Raw genomic sequence first — 16,040 nt, forward strand, 5'->3', positions numbered from 1 at the left:
CGGGGGAGGTCTGGCTACCCAGCCCCCTCACAAGCCGTGCTCTGCCCCCTCGAGCTGCACAGGACCGGAGCCCCTTCCAGCAGCGCTTCTCCTGGCGGTACTCCAAAGCCAAACCCAGCCCTCCCGTAGCCGGCACCTCGTTTCTACCCTGCCCTCCCTCAGCTCCGGGACCCGTCCCAGCTCGGCACCGGGGCCGGTTCGGGCGGCGGAGGCGAGGCGAGGCGAGGCGAGGAGAGCCCGGAGCCCCGGCTCCTGGCGCACTTACTGTGGGGGCTCGAAGGGGGCGGCGGCGGCGGGGAGCGGCGGCAGCGGCGCGGCCGAGGCGAGGCGAGGCGGGCGCGGCTGAGGCGGCCCCGGCTGAGGCGGCCCCGGCTCCCCGCGGCGCGGGGCGCGGCAGGAAGGGGGGCGGCCCTGCCTCCTCCTCCTCCTCCGCCCCGCCCGGCTCGGCTGGGCTCTGCCGCTGCTCCCCGTGGGCAGCTGGGGCAGCCAACACCGTGTAATAAAAAAAAAAAAGTCGCACAAAGCATAAAGGTGGCTGGTGGGCACAGCCCCCCCCCGCCGGGGTAGGCGGTGAGGGGTCACACACGCCCGACTTGGTTCGGGGGAAAGGAGGCTCCTGGGGTGCTCCTCTGTGCAGTGCTTCCCCGGAGCAATGCCACAGGAGGTGCTGCTGTCGTACAGCAGCCCCCGGGTAAAGTCGTGCCTTTGTTCCAGGGAGGTGTTTTTAATTTTGGCTGCCTACCGTGTAATTATTTGAGTGGGAGCACACATCTCTCCAGAAAATTGGAGAGTTAAGCATTCCTTAAGACCTTCACAGCCTTTATCATTTAAATTAGACGGGTACTAAGGGAGCTGACTGGGAAAGGTGCCCTCCTAGAGCTGTAGCTGGTGAACAGAGAGGGTCTCCGTGGGTGGCAGTCTTGGCCATAGTACCCATGAAGTAGCTGAGTTTAAAATCTTTGTTGATAAGAGGAAAGCTGTCACCAAAAAACTTCAACCCTGGATTCAGTAAGGGCAGACTTCAGGCTGCTCAGGGAACTGCTTTTGGAGTCATCGGAGCCCATCAGTGCTGGTCAATTTTTAAGTGCCACCTCATAAGAGGTGCTACAAGCACAGAATCAGGGAATTCCAAAATGCTGGTAGTCAAGCAGGCAGGGCAGAAGGTCAGCCTGGTTGAGCAGGGATCTTCTTCTAGAGCTTAGGCAGAAAAAGTGTCTGACCATTGAAAGTGAGGTCAGGCAACATGGGATGACTACAAAAATGCTGTTTGCCTTTGTATAGAGAAAATTAGCGTGGTCAAAGCTCAGAGTTGACACTGTCCATTACTGCAGAGCACCATATAAATGGCTTTTTTTCAGCATATTAACAGCAAAAGGAGGACCAGAGGAAACCTTACGCTGTTACTTCTTGAGGATGGTCACCTCACAAAGAGGGACGTAATGCAGAAAAGTTTATAACATCCTTCACCTGTCTTCAACACTGATGATGAGTTCTGAGGGAGACAAACTCTATGGGGCCTGATGGGACTCATCCCAGGTTACTCAGAGAGCTGGTCATCACGAGACCCTCTTTGCTGTTTCTGAATGGTCTTGGGACCATTCCCTGTTGACTGGAAGCTGGCAAACATCGTGTTTTCAAGAAGGACAAGAAACATGACCTTGGTAATTACAGGCCTGTCAGTCTCACTTCAGCTATAGAGAAGATAATTCAGGGAGTTACTGAAAAACATCTGAGAGAAAATGTGGTCATTGGTCATAGCCAGTCACAGGTTCATGAAGGGGAAGTTCCATTTAAAAAATTAATTTCCTTTCATGACAAGGTCATCCACCTAATTGACCAAGGGAAGCCAGTTGATACGACCTTTTGGATTCAGCAGAGCTTTCAAAATTGTATTCTTCTGGAAAAAATGTCCAGCATACAGCTGGATAAATACATAATCTGATGGGCTTGAAGGGTTATAGTAAATGGTGAATATGTACTAAGTAGGTTTTTAAATGATACCAAAATCATTTAAAAAGGGGGAGCAGCTGACTCCCTTGAGGGTATTGAGGCCTTGCAGAGAAATCTTGGCTAGTTAGAGAGCCTGGCAATCACCAACAATGTGAAGCTTAACAAGTACTGGATTCTGCGCCTGTGAAGGGGCAACCCTGGCTATACATACAGACCAGGGGAGAATAGGCTGTAGAGCAGCCCCACAGAAAGGCAGGTACAGGTTTTGTTTGACAGCAAGTTGAACATGAGCCAGCAGTGTGCTCCGGCAGCCAGGAGGGACAACTGCACCTCAAGTAGTGTATGCAGTTTTGGACATCACAATAGAAGAACACAAAACTATTAGAGTGCAACCAAAGTAGGGCAGGAAAGCAGCCAAGATGGTGAACAATCTGTAGGGTAAGACATAAAAGGAGCAGCTGAGGTCCCTTGGTTTGTTCAGCTCAGAGCAGAGCAGGCTGAGGGGAGGCCTGATGGGGGCCTGCAGCTCCCTCACGAGGGGAGCGGAGGGGCAGGCGCTGAGCTCTGCTCTCTGGGGACAGTGACAGGACCTGAGGGGACGGCATGGAGCTGGGACAGGGGAGGGTCAGGCTGGGGGTTAGGGAAAGGGTCTGCACCCAGAGGGTGGTCGGGCACTGGGACAGGCTGCCCAGGGCAGGGACCAAGGCCTTGAGCATGATGGAGTTCAAAATGTGTTACAGTAACGCTGTCAGACATATTGTTTGATTTTTGGGTTGTCCTGGGTGAAGGCAGGAGTTTGACTCAGTGATCCTTGTGGATCCTTTCCAACTCCATATATTCTGTGATTCTAGTTTAAAGAGTGAGCATTACCAAGGAAAATGACAGGATGCACCATGCACGGAGAAGTAAGACAACGAATGCAACTGATAGTTAAATAATGTGCTACACTTAAAAAAAAAAAAAAAAAAAAAAAAAAGACATTAGCTTTCTTATGTGCAAACAAAGCTAAGGTATTAAAATAAAGACAGACAAGAAGATTAAAAAAAGGATAGATTTTAGAGCTAGAAATGGGGAAGAATAAAACACCAAGAAACTTGGTAAATCAGTATCTTTATTTTATAGAAAGTATTTGATCAGTGTGCTGAACCTGCCATTAGAGGCTGTTTTGCTACTTTTAGTAAAAATAAACATTTGAAAAATTATCTTGGAGAACATATCCAGGCTCCAAGCTTATTGTCTTTTAATCACGGTTGCTTATTTTCATACCTATTGCAACTACGCTAACATTGGGTGCTCTTAGGAGGAAGGGAGCAGTACCTAATGTAGAATATCCCCAAAAGTTTTTTTTCTTGCAAGTGGTAGCGAGGTTCCTAAAACACATCAGAACACATAAGCTCAGCTTGTGCCACATCAGTGTGGTACAAAATCTAAGTCTATTCCACTCGCCATCCTTTTCCATGAACATTCTGCGATATCAGCTGTCAGCTGAGAATTACCTGTTTTGCAAGTCACACAGCCAGTCAGTTTAAGTACCCAGATGGCCAGAGTTTAACTCTCACATGTTAATAAAGTAATAGTGAAGAACTTGGATCACAAATCTGCTTAAGGTAACCAAATCAATTAACAACACAAGTTTGAAAAACTGATCGCATTATGTATTACTACATGGACAAACACAAGTCACAACTGCTAGTCTATGACATTTAAAAGAGACATTATCAACTCAGTTATTTTGTTATGGGATTATTGGAGATCAAACACTGGGAAACGTAAATTTTAAGTTAAATTTGTGCATACAGCTACCGCATTCATAGGACCCTGGGTAGCCAGTATCAACCTTCTGACTTACTTGCATAGCAATAGGGAGGAAAGCACTAATTGCTGGAAAGATGAAGTGGTGGAAGCTGTTGAACAAACAGCTAGCAGAGTTTTTGAGTTTGATTTTTCCCCAATGGCTTGATTTAAAGCTGAGAATGTCCCTTTAAAAAGTTTCAGATAGAACAGAATTTAACTCATCCATTGATTCCATCATTACAATAAAGCTACCAATAAAATGACTTACCACAATTGTTAAACATCAATTAACATTATACAAGCATACAACTGATTTGTAAAGGAAGTAGCAGCAACATGGAAATCTAGAAGGTTGACTTTCTGCATGATTTATTGGAAATATTATGAAGGTGTGGGCAAATACACAGTGATTTTACATAATTTAGTTTTGAGAGTAGCTTATGGTAACTATAAACATTATTGAAAATGCCTGCTCATAGTCATTACTCTTCTGGTATAAGCATAAGTTTTCCAGGATATTCATAGTGCAGCTCAATTCAGAAGAATGACAACATTGTATGTCTTGGCAAATTCCACATAAAATCTGCTCAGTTAGTTCACAGATGAAAAGACAGCTTTTTGTGAATGCCAGTACAATAAAACAAGCTTGAAATATTAAAGCTAATGAAATATCTATCTATATATATTTAAGGACAAAACATCAAGGACATCATTATACAATGTTGTCATAGTTTTGCACATTTTTCCTTTTCTGAATATAACTTCGTTAGTTCAGTGGTTGCATAAAACTAATGCATGTATATAAGCGGCTACAAAGTCAGGGTTTCAGTTAATTGTCTTAAGGAGTGTGCTACTGGTAACTCCATGTTTTTCCCGTTTTAATAGGAATAGAGGTTATTAGGAACTCAGTCACTGAGCAGATATGACACACATTGGGCAAGTCTGTTCTGTAAGGTGGTGTCACTTTTCGTCAGTCACTTTTCTGGACCATCACTGTACTTAAACTGTTTTAACATCAATTTGATTTCAATCTATAACTAAGTGTTGTGGAAGAACAATTACAGTTGAACCACTGAACAGCTGTACCAGTTCGAAATGCTGTCACGATGTTTCTTCATGGCAAAGTTTTCACATTCTTTTTATTGCACAATTTGAAAATTCAGGTTATGTGCATAAAAACCTTCATAGTGTTTGCACTGCAACTTGCGAACATACATTTAAAATGACCTTAATACAATTTACAAAATCTTTTTAAACAATTTTATATTCTTAAGATAGAAGCATCCTGAGAATGTTACAAAGTTCATTTTACAAGCCCTTCACTTCTACTATGCTTTATTTATCCCCATAGTTCCTAATCTGACAAGTTTATCTTACAATTAATATCTTGGTGCTATATTTCACAAAATATCTTTTAGCAAAAAGTACACCATTGGCATTCAAGTAACCCAGCCTCACAACTAATTTACAAATTAAACCTTTGTCAAGCTCTCAAGTTTTGAATCAGGTCAGGAAAAATAAACCAAAATACTTACAGAAAAAGTTTTTAGCTGACTAAAAAAAAGTAAAGGCTTTGTGCATTAATATTTTGGTCGAACATTTAAGTTATGCAGTTTAATATTTTGGCAAAAAAAAAATCCATCTAGCCTTTTCAATATACTTTTCCTTTCATTTTAAACCAGATGTAAACATACAGTACAAAGAGTGACAGTATTGAAGTACTTTGCTGTTGAACTTTTTTTCCTGTTTACTTTTTTAAAGTATTTAGGAAAAGCAGACAAACAAGAACTTAAGTGCTAAGAATGAACTGAGTATCTTTGGGCTAAATAAAGTCTTACTGGAAAAAATGTAAAAATAAATTAGTTTTTTTTTTTTCTCCTCTACAGACATGCAAATAAATATTCTTTGAAGAAATTCTAATGCCATATCCTTAAAGTAGTATCTTCCTGTACTTTTTTGATCAAGACTGTATCTTCATGAATAATCTTGACAATTTGAATAGGAAGATATCAATTAATATTTACATATTTTTGTAAAGGGAGTGTTCAGGGTAAAAAAAAAAAATACTTATTTTTTAAAAGCTAAGTCTGCCATCCTGATGGCAATGAGTCAAGCCATAGAACAGAAGACAAGTTACGCAATGTCCTTCAGTTTCTTATACCCTAGATCAGAGGAAAGAGACCAAGTGAGTTAAAGAGGTATACAGCCTGGATTCCAGGAATGGAGACAGACAGCAGCTCATACGAATGTTGCATGGCCAGCTTCTGATACACTAGGAGTATCTAACTAAAATAGGCTTTGCTTCTTTTCCAGATACAGGTATGAATTTTTATTGTTGGCCAACTACACAAGATTATGAGAGACAGTTAAAGTTGCCACAGTGAAAGAGTAACATTATCTAAGGTTCCTATCCAGATCTGCTGTCAGAAAAAGGCCAGGTGTTGGTTATAAAGGCCATGCCCAGATGGTATACTCCTGGTGGGAGTGTAACTACCTAAAAGGAGGAGTAATCTGCTTCAGCAACATCTTAGGAAAATTATAAATATATAATTCAGAGTCCTGTATAGCTTTTATTTTAGGCAACAATCATAATCTGAAGGACCTTGTTAATCTTTAAGGCATCAGTGCATAAGGGATTAAAAGCTCCAGGTAATAAATATGAAAACAAAAGAAGCATCTTTGTGGCACGAGCTATCATTATAGATCTGCTCTGTTGGCTAGTTTCAAGAAAAATATTTTCAGAGATGGCTGAAGGGGAATGTTATACACTGTGCTGAGAAAAATATTAGATCATAAACTTCACATCATTTTTTAACACTTCATTAAAGGGGCTGAATCTATCAGGCAAGATTCTCATCTTCACTGTTCCATCAGCACCACAGGAGAATATGTGATTTGCTGGTCCTGTCTCGATCTGCATGACTCCGGTCCCAATGTTTCTGAAGAGTGACTGCCGAGCATGCTCGTTGATGAATGTGTGAAGAAGACTAAATGTAGACAGACTCCATACCTGAAAAAGCATCAAAGCATCAATCTCTCATAATGGTAATTACCATGATCTTAAATCAGTAATAATATCTCACTCATAATGAGTCACAGAAAAATTGGAGTGAACTACGTTCTGCATTCATCTTTCTGACACTAATTACAAAAGAAAAGATATGTAGCAATCTGCCATTACATTGTTATAGGATATTAATATTCATTTTTTACACTAAGAAATATATTGGGTGACTAATGTAAGATTAACTAAGGTACTAAGATTACTGCAAGGTAAGACTAACATTTCTTAAGTAAAGTACTATATGTGAAAATGCAGGATTGAGAACAAATGCAGAATATGTGATCTCTGATTATTCCACACTTATGCATGGTGCCTTTTTATTAATTTACACATTATCACCTCTCTGCTCCCTTCCTCTTATTAATACCTTTATGTTGCCTTCAGCAGATCCTGTGACAAAATACTCTTCCGTAGGATCAACAGCAATTGCTTTGACTGGAGAATCATGACTTTGGAGTAATTGTTGCTGCTGTTTTTGGCGGAGGTCAATTATACATGTGAAACCTTTTCTTCCTCCAGAGATTAAGAGCTGATGTTTTGGAGCATATGCCAGAACAGTTGCTCCGCTGTCATGACAGATGAAAGCTGAAAGCCAAAGTAATTTAAATAAATACACTGTACTAATGTTAATTTGACATGAACGTCTAATAGTTCAACACAGTAACAACAGTGGTTTTGAAGTCATAATCCAGCTGACCACAGCCAGCCTACTTAATGCAGTACAATATATGTATTTGAAGCTCGGTTTACATCAGACATCCTGAGGTTGTACTATTGCCAAGTGAAGCAGTTATAATCTGTATGGAAGAAAAATTATACCCTTCTTCCTGCCCCTGTGTAATCACAAACTACTAAGCCTTGATCAGAAACAGGTACTTTTCAAGTTCTCTAATAACTATTATCTCAAGGCATATTTCCTATACAAAATGTCCTCCTGAATTACTTGACCAGATATCTTATGACAATAGTTTCCACTGGCTATTTTACTTTAAATTTGCTGGTTTACAGATTTGTGTATGTCTACTCTTCCAAATGAGTAGAAGTACGAGTAAGATTACAGTTATCAGAACAAAGCTCATTATGTTTGAGACTAGATGCTATAAATCCTAATATGTTAATATATTGTACCTGTGATTCAAAGGGTTCTCTAAATCTGTTCTGAAATTTCATGCACCTCACATATAATGCCTAAGCATTTACCAGACTTCAGTTACAAGGAGTTCACAACTTCACTCTCTCAGACTAATCCTGTGTTTCAGACATTGGAATTTTTTTCTTTTCCACTGCAACAAAATATTAGTAATAGAAACAATGAAACCCAGCTAAATACTCATTACATCTCAAAAAGCACACTTACAGGAGTATTTCTTCTGAAGTATTTTTTTGTAAAGCTGTATCTACACACACCCAGAAACCATTTAAAACATTCCACAATATATTTGGCATAATACATAGAATAAAAATGACTGGACAATCTTTGAAAGCAAAGATGCACTGTGTATTTAACAAATATAGTAGTGAGCACATCTTTAAAATTTATACTCTGAAAATGACTATATGAGATCTTATTTGTACATCTGCTTGTGAAATCTATTCATAAAAAATCAAGGTAGATTTCCTAGAAAACGTGACGTATTTATTCATGTACATAACTTCAGAGAACCATTTCATAATCATGGTTTCTGAGTGTAGGATTCTAACTGAGGCAATGAAATATATTACTGTTCTTAAAAAGCATGTCCACTCATATTCTTCAAACAGACAATATACCTAGAAGTGTTTAAAGCTATCTTTATAGTACCATTATTTGATCTAATGCTTAGTGTTGAGTGGGGCCTCTCTGACTTATGAGTACACAGCCATAGGAACTTGGAGCTCAAGAATGTGTATGCATACATGTACCCATGCAAACACAGCTCTGGTAGCTCAGGGAAAAAAACGTAGTTTTTACAGCTTTATAGTTACTGTTTTCTAAATATGTTAGTCACTATAAAAAAAAAAAAAGTTTTATTCAGTCTTTAAAAAAAACACAAATAACAGATGTCTGGCTTTCAGGGGTTGCACTAGTGGTGCAAAGACAGAAGTTATGCAAAGGAAGGTGTTCATGTCCATGAAACCATTTATATAGTCTTGTATCATTTCTCAATAACATGTTTTTAGATTCCTGCTGATGCACCTACATGAGGCAGTGAAAGATGTTCTACTACTAGTATTAAAACTGCTTTCCACAGTAACTTTTCCAGGTATTTTTATGGTGATCAAGTATTTTGCTCACTGTATTTTACTTACCATGCACCAAGCTATTTGTAGGTGAAACCAAAGTATCCCAAAGACAAATATTTCTGTAGAAAAAAAGAAATTTAATTCGATGAGAAATGTGCTTAAATGTTTTGAACAACTGAGTGAAGTCTTACTAATCTTAGGAAAACTGTTTCAGGCATTAAGCATGGGGAAAAAAAGCTTTAAAAGTTATTAATTTTGAGCAGACCCCAAATTACTTTCCTTGTTACACATACATTGAAAGAACATGACAATCGTTCTACATTCTACACAATCGTTCTACTACCACTTACTCTCATAAAGAATTCATCTTGAGATTACAATCTTTTGTAGATGAATGTTAGCAATTCTTGCTGCTACTTCATCCTAACCTAACTTAATCCCCAAACCTAAAAGAGTTAACTGAAGAGCTACTCAGAAGTACTTAAGTCTGTAAAAATACTTTTACAGGTTCATATGGAACATGAACAGAGGTTTTGTGCCTCCTACATACCTTCAGTAAGCAAATAGAATTCAGGAGTAAATATTGTTTCTCTCTACCTCCCACAAAGAGGTGAGGAAGTATGCACATTGCTCTTAAACTGCCTACGGAGAATCACTAAAAAGCTGAAGCAGAACATGGGAAGGAGGGAAAAAACATGGTACCATTTCATTTTTACACATTATCAGAGCAACAATTAGTAAGTTGTTACCTGTTGTCAGAAGACAATCCTGCTGTAGCTATCAAAGATGATGAACTGATGAAAACAAAGTCATTGGCTGTTTTGTTATGACACTGCCAGATCTGAAAAAAGGCAGTTTAGAAATAATTAATTAAAAAAGAAACAAATACTGTGTAAATGTGAAAGCCTAAACTTCCTCAGGAAGGTGGGTTGTTTGAAAAGCAATTTAAAGAACACAGGATATAAGGGTACTTGTATACCTTCTGAGACTGTTAATTTTTCATGGAAATACACTTTCCAGTCCCCCCTTTACTGATGATTATTTAACAACTGTCAGTTATTGGTAATTCTTGAGGAACATTAAAGTTATTTCAGTTATGACATTGCAATTCCCACTCTGCAGCTTCAGTAGTATGATTAGAATTTGAGAATTTGTCAGTCAAATGAACTACAGAATAGCAACAATGTATTATTAAACTTTGATTAGTACGGGTTTATCAGCACAACATGCTCAGTCTTAACACGTCTAAAGATGCAAGGAAATAAAAGAGCACAACAGAAGTTTATGGAAGCAAGTTTAGTTTTCTGCTTACCAAATATGGTTTTGGTGAGGTTCCAGTAAGTGGGCAACATTTCCAATTTGTTTGATATAAGCTTATATACCCATCAGCATCAACAATTCCAAACTGAAAAGAGATAAATTGTAAATATGTATGTATATGTTACAGAGAAATTATTTCCCACAATTCAGAGAAGATACTTGAGACTGGAAGAATATGATAAGCATCAGCTAATTTACAACTTGTTTGAGGAAAGAGAATAGGGTAAATAAAGAAGCATCGTCTAGTTACCTTATTTCCTTGGTAATTGAACCTCATTCGAGTTACCCTTGAGTTGCCACCAGACCGAAAACAAGTGATTTGCTGTGCATGACCCCATTCAAACATTCTTACACTACCATCTTGAGCACCTGTCAGATCTGCAAAAGAAAACATTTAACTGACTTTTCGCAGGCATCCCTGTAGTTGAGCAGGAAGGTTTCTTCCAAAACGTTAGGAAATCTCACACCAGCTCACAAAATCCTCAAAACAGGTTTTGACAGAAGCCACAGCATCTGTCACAGTATCCAGCATAATCCACTGAAACTTAGCCCATGCTATTCAAATCTTATTGAGCTGTACGTGCTTATTATTCAACAACTTTACTTAGATGGTTCTAAAATATGAAGCTATTTACTTGTTGATACTAATGTAGCTTTATCCTTCTATCCTTCATACGAGTCAAAATAACAAGAAATACAATACTCATTTGGTTTAAAAAATCATTGTTTCCAAAGGCTATTCTGTAGTGTATAAACTTTACACAACTTTTATATAATCTGCAGTTATAAAAAACACACTGAACTTACAATATGGTAATGTTGGATGAGAAGCCATTCTTCTGACATTACTAATAGCCTTCTTGAGCATCTATTTAATACACAAAATAATACAAAAAAATTAAAAATGGCAATTAAACAAAAAACTTACTGATCTAGAATAATTACTGATGGCAGATGATTTGTTTCCTATCGAAATGCCTACTGAAAGCAAGTACTGTGTTTAGAAATTCAGACAGAAGTCAGTTTCTTCCAGGACTAGCATAGATATTAACACTTTTATGACTTTATACATGTTGGAAAATATTAATCTTTGCTTCAGAAACTTATGGATCCAAATATAAACACTCCTCAGACTGCAGTCTTACCTCTTTTCTTGCCAATTCCTTTCTGATTCCATTAAATTTATTGGAATATTCCTGAATATTGTAAGATAAGCAAGAGAGAGGCAGAAGCATGTAAAGAAAGAGGTAAACAAACTTTAACAGACGTTAAAAAAAAAAAATAGGAGGGAATATATTAGTTCAAGTCTAGTTAATTTATTGTCATTGACTGAAAAGTAACTTATTATTTGTGGCCATCCAGAATAAGCAACATACCTAGTAACTGGTCAGTAACTGGTTAATCAAATATTATTTAAAAGCATTTACTGATTTTGCAAATACAGATCCAACAGATTTTAAGCAACGTTTTGGTTCCAAAAATTCCAAACTTTTCTGTAAGTTACATTACCAAGAATGCTGTTTATCCTTATAGGCTTAATTAATTCCTCACTGTGAAGATTTCAATATACGAAGAGGACTGGAGACATCAGACAATTAAATTTAAAACCACATCAAATAAAGTCCAATCCACAACACCCCAACTGGAAAGACAACGTGGGGACTTCTCATCAGGCAAATGCATCTGGGTTTTCCTTGCATGCCTCTTCCCTTCTTTTCTTTGGCTATATGTCAGAGTTAAGTCTTCATTCTTTTTATTTCTTGTCAGTTCTCCTCAAAAGTATCAGGCTATTTGGAGGACTTTTTCCTCACAGAATTGTTGGATTTATCTTGCTCATGCAACCGTTATTTATTTGAACATTCATGAAACAAAATAGCGTAAGTTCACATTCAGGCCAGGTGTTAACTTTAAACATAACACTAGTCTGTTGACAGAGACCTCACTTTTAACACAGCAGTTTATCACTTACTACTCATTGCTACCAAGCTGGCACTGAACTCCTTTCAACAACTGTAATTCTGTACAGCATTTTGCCACTGCTATGCCAGTGGAACAGCAGATGAATCAAGTCAAGTATTGTAAGCATGCTTGCTATTCTCCCCTGGCCTCCAATCATGTTAGGGTGTCAACTGGAATACAGTATAAATTGCAAACTATTACTCGTTCTATATGCTCTAAACATATGCTCTAAAGAGCTGGAAAGCAATGTTTTCCAATGTTTGCAACTGGCAAATAGTAGGAAAAACACTTTAAAGTGTTGCTAAAATTTCCTGTTTGTGGTTTTTGTTTGCGATTTTTTTTTTCCTCTGATTAGTGAGATAATTGCAATCCTTGTGATTGCATTTTGGAAGCAGATTTAAACCCTTCAGTTCTCAAAGCTTTACTATTTGTTTAAGGGAAAGCCTGTTGGTCACTGAAATTTATTTCCAAACACTTTCCTGAAGATAAAGCAACATATACATGTACATCAAGGCTTTCAAATACACGTTTTTTCTTTATAAGTACTTATATTTACTTATAAAGTACTTGTAAGTACTTACTTAAGTTCCTATAAGTACTTTAAATCATAAAGAAAAAAACTTAAAGGCCTCGTAAAACACTGGTGAATAAAATACTTTACCTACTAGAACAAGACATTAGAGGACAATATTCCTCCAACACTAATGTGTATACCAGTCAGTAAACGATTACAATACTTTGCTCTCTGAATTCACTGTTTATGTATATATATTACTGAAAAAGAACTTGAAAGTTATTCATGCTCATTCTATTTGTTCACCAAAATTGTGTTGTTTTATACCTGAAGGATCAGGTGAAAGATCTGGTGGTGATCTGCACTTACCTTGTATGAATTGAGTAAGAGGAAACAGTGAAGACTAGTAACAAAAAAACCTTAGAGCTAATAAAACGTAGTTAACTTTTGAGTATCATATAAAAGCCCAATAGTTTCCCTTGCTGATGGAAGTGAAGCAAAGACAACATGACTGAAAAGCCAGCAGTAGTAAAGAACAGTGGGCTACAGATCTACTAAGTGGGCTGCAAATCATGGAAAAGTGAAGATGGGAACAAAGATCAAAAGCAGTGTGTGAAGGAACAAAGTACCAAACAGTAGCAACTGAAAATTTTTGTTCAAGCTGGTGTTCCTCCAGGTTTGAGTAACATCATTTTCTCTCAATAATCCTGTATCTTCCTTCATTTACTTTGTCCTTTATTCGGTACCTTTGTATCCCCTCCCTATCGGGCAGGTGTGGCTGCGTTCTCTGGTTGGTTCTCTACTCCTCTGCCAGAATCCAACAGAATGCCAACCAAAATTTAGGTCCAACGTTTAACAGCAAATGCACTCAACACAAGCACAGCCATATATCTTTAGGAAAGAAGTTTTGCAACACATAAAATAGAAAGCCATGTAAGAACAGTTTGCATTAACAGATTATGCAATTACTTTGTTGAGAAATACACGCACACACAAAGTATCTGAATGTATCTGAAAATGAGAGGAGAAAATGGCAAGTTTTCAAAAAACACTTGTGGGTAAGACCTGATTGTGATAGCAGAGCTGGAAAAGTGGTAACTGGGATCAGCAATTCCTAAATACAATGCAGAGATGTAGCTACCTGTACAGCAGCCAATTCCACATGTGGATAAAACTGCATTGTTGCAATGCTCATTCTTTATTTACTGCTCCTAATACTCAAACTAAGCTACTTATATAAATATAAATTAACATATGGTTCTTTCATTCTGCTATACTTACTGACGCCCTGAGCTGTTAAATGCCCTGAAGTGCAGCCAAGTGACAAGACTTCATGCATTCACTTACCAAGGAAAACTCTGTATCTCTGTGCAGATAGGCTGAGATAAAGGTGCCTTGTGTGACTGTTTCAGCCCATTTAAGTGGCTCCAACTAAGCACCTCATAAGCTAACGAATCACCAGATATGCGTTATAAGACGGCATCTGTGCTGCATAGGAACTAAGGTAAGTATGCCGTGGGCCAGAGTAGAATTATCATTTGATCAGAATTAAATCTCAGCAAATATATCTTTGCTCAGGGTCAACCTTTACTCCAGACGCTGTATATACTTCTAAAAACATAAGCCACCATTGTACAGGTGTCACTTCAATTAGCAAAAGCATCAATTTAGTCATGTGGACATAGTCATGCTTTACTGGATGTTCCTCACTCTAGTTTTTTTTTTTAGAAATGCCAAACAGTGAAATTGATTATGTCCTGTAAAAATGTGATCTTCAGAACAGACACATTTAGTAACACTACTAAGCAAAATTATGGGGGAAACTGCATAGCCCTTCAAAGAAAGCAAGATAAGCTGACAACAGCTTTGGAGCTTAAAAAAACTGTCATCAGTGACGCATAGCTCAAGCTACACATTATGTCTGTGGCCGGTCCTGTTTCTGAAATATTGCCTTACTCATTTTTCTTATGAAGACAGAAATCTCCATTTTTCCCCAAATTTATTTGCTCAGTTTCAGAGTTTAATTCAATTCACCAGAAGCTTCTGTCCATCCTGTCCATCCAATCAAATCTGCTTTAGGAGTTCATTCACTATCCTTTCTGCAAGGCCCGTAACAATATACAGTGCAATAAAACTGCAATTTGTACTACAGTAGTAATTGGTATTTACTTTTAAATAAAATCTGGAGTAGTCTGGAACTCAGAATGAAACTTGAGATTCTGCTTCAACTAAAAGCTACCTCAATATTTTACACAAGTATTTCAATCCATTTTCTATGAATTTATCTCCTGACATCTGAATTAATGCACTTGCAAAATGCATTTGGTCTCAGCTCATTAAAAAAAATTTAAGCTGTAACTTCTTCACTCAACCTTGATTATTTTCAAATGACGTATCATAAGTAAAGAAAGCATAAATGGCCTGACTAAAAACTTTGCTTCCTTAGTTGGTGAATCAAATTCTGTGCGGTATTGTAACCTATTAATCAGATGATTATAAAAAAAAAATCCAGTTCACCTTAATTACATAGAAACACTACAGTTATTTACATCTTAATCGTAAGGAAAAAAACAACAGCAACAGTGAGCAGACAAAAGTAGAAAAATAGACTGAGTATATAAGGCTAATCTTTGACAAGTGACTTACCACAGATGCACCCCTGCCAGTTTGCGTACTACCAAGCCAAGGCATATTGATGGGTGTGCCAGGATTACTATGGGTATAAGGAGTGGTTCCCTGAACATTTACCAGATCATCACGAGCATGTATAACTAAGAAATCATCTGTCCTATAAATGAAACAACATAAGTTAGATTCCAGATAACAGTATTAAATACTGTGCTTTGTAATGCTCAACCTGTGATATTGGAAACATAGAAAGTATACCCTTTATTTTCTATTTCCACATCATCATCAATCCAGGTGTAGATTTGTGTAGCTAAAATCGCAGAAACGTCTAATTCTTGAATGTCATGACTTGATGCTATTGCAATGCAGTTCCGATTTGCCTGAAAAAAGTCACATACAGAGAAAGAGTTACAGAAGGAATACTTGGATGCTGGTGTGTTGGGTCTGTTCAAATACATCCCAAACAGTTAATCCATACACAAGAGCAAACATTGTCTACAAATCTAAATACTATAACAGGCTAAGCTTGAAGTTTCCTTTTAAAAGCTTATTTCTATCCAGGACAGCATCACACCCAACGATTATTTT

General features: G+C 38.0%; 2 protein-coding genes across 10 annotated transcripts in view; both read right to left on the reverse strand.

Moving 5' to 3' along the window:
- The window catches only part of TNFAIP8 (TNF alpha induced protein 8), a 63,599-nt gene extending 63,212 nt beyond the window's left edge, over positions 1–387 (reverse strand). The window contains exon 1 of the mRNA XM_082782634.1: positions 266–387. Within this exon, the coding sequence (XP_082638760.1) occupies position 266 (1 nt within the window). The 5' untranslated portion in view covers positions 267–387. The remainder of the gene's footprint in view (positions 1–265) is intronic.
- Positions 388–3,044: 2,657 nt separating this feature from the next.
- Positions 3,045–16,040, reverse strand: part of DMXL1 (Dmx like 1) — a 91,365-nt gene continuing 78,369 nt past the window's right edge. For 5 of the 9 annotated variants that reach the window (XM_082783173.1, XM_082783174.1, XM_082783176.1 and 2 more), the window contains 10 exons: positions 15,711–15,832; positions 15,471–15,612; positions 11,497–11,547; positions 11,159–11,219; positions 10,602–10,729; positions 10,344–10,436; positions 9,781–9,872; positions 9,098–9,150; positions 7,176–7,393; positions 3,045–6,754 (listed from right to left, as the gene is read on the reverse strand). In XM_082783173.1, the coding sequence (XP_082639299.1) occupies positions 6,530–6,754; positions 7,176–7,393; positions 9,098–9,150; positions 9,781–9,872; positions 10,344–10,436; positions 10,602–10,729; positions 11,159–11,219; positions 11,497–11,547; positions 15,471–15,612; positions 15,711–15,832 (1,185 nt within the window). In that variant the 3' untranslated portion in view covers positions 3,045–6,529. The other 4 variants (XM_082783177.1, XM_082783175.1, XM_082783178.1 and 1 more) reach the window with 3 other exon arrangements.

This window comes from Aythya marila (assembly GCF_965140915.1).
Source record: "Aythya marila genome assembly, chromosome: Z".
NCBI classification, from domain to species: Eukaryota; Metazoa; Chordata; class Aves; order Anseriformes; family Anatidae; genus Aythya; species Aythya marila.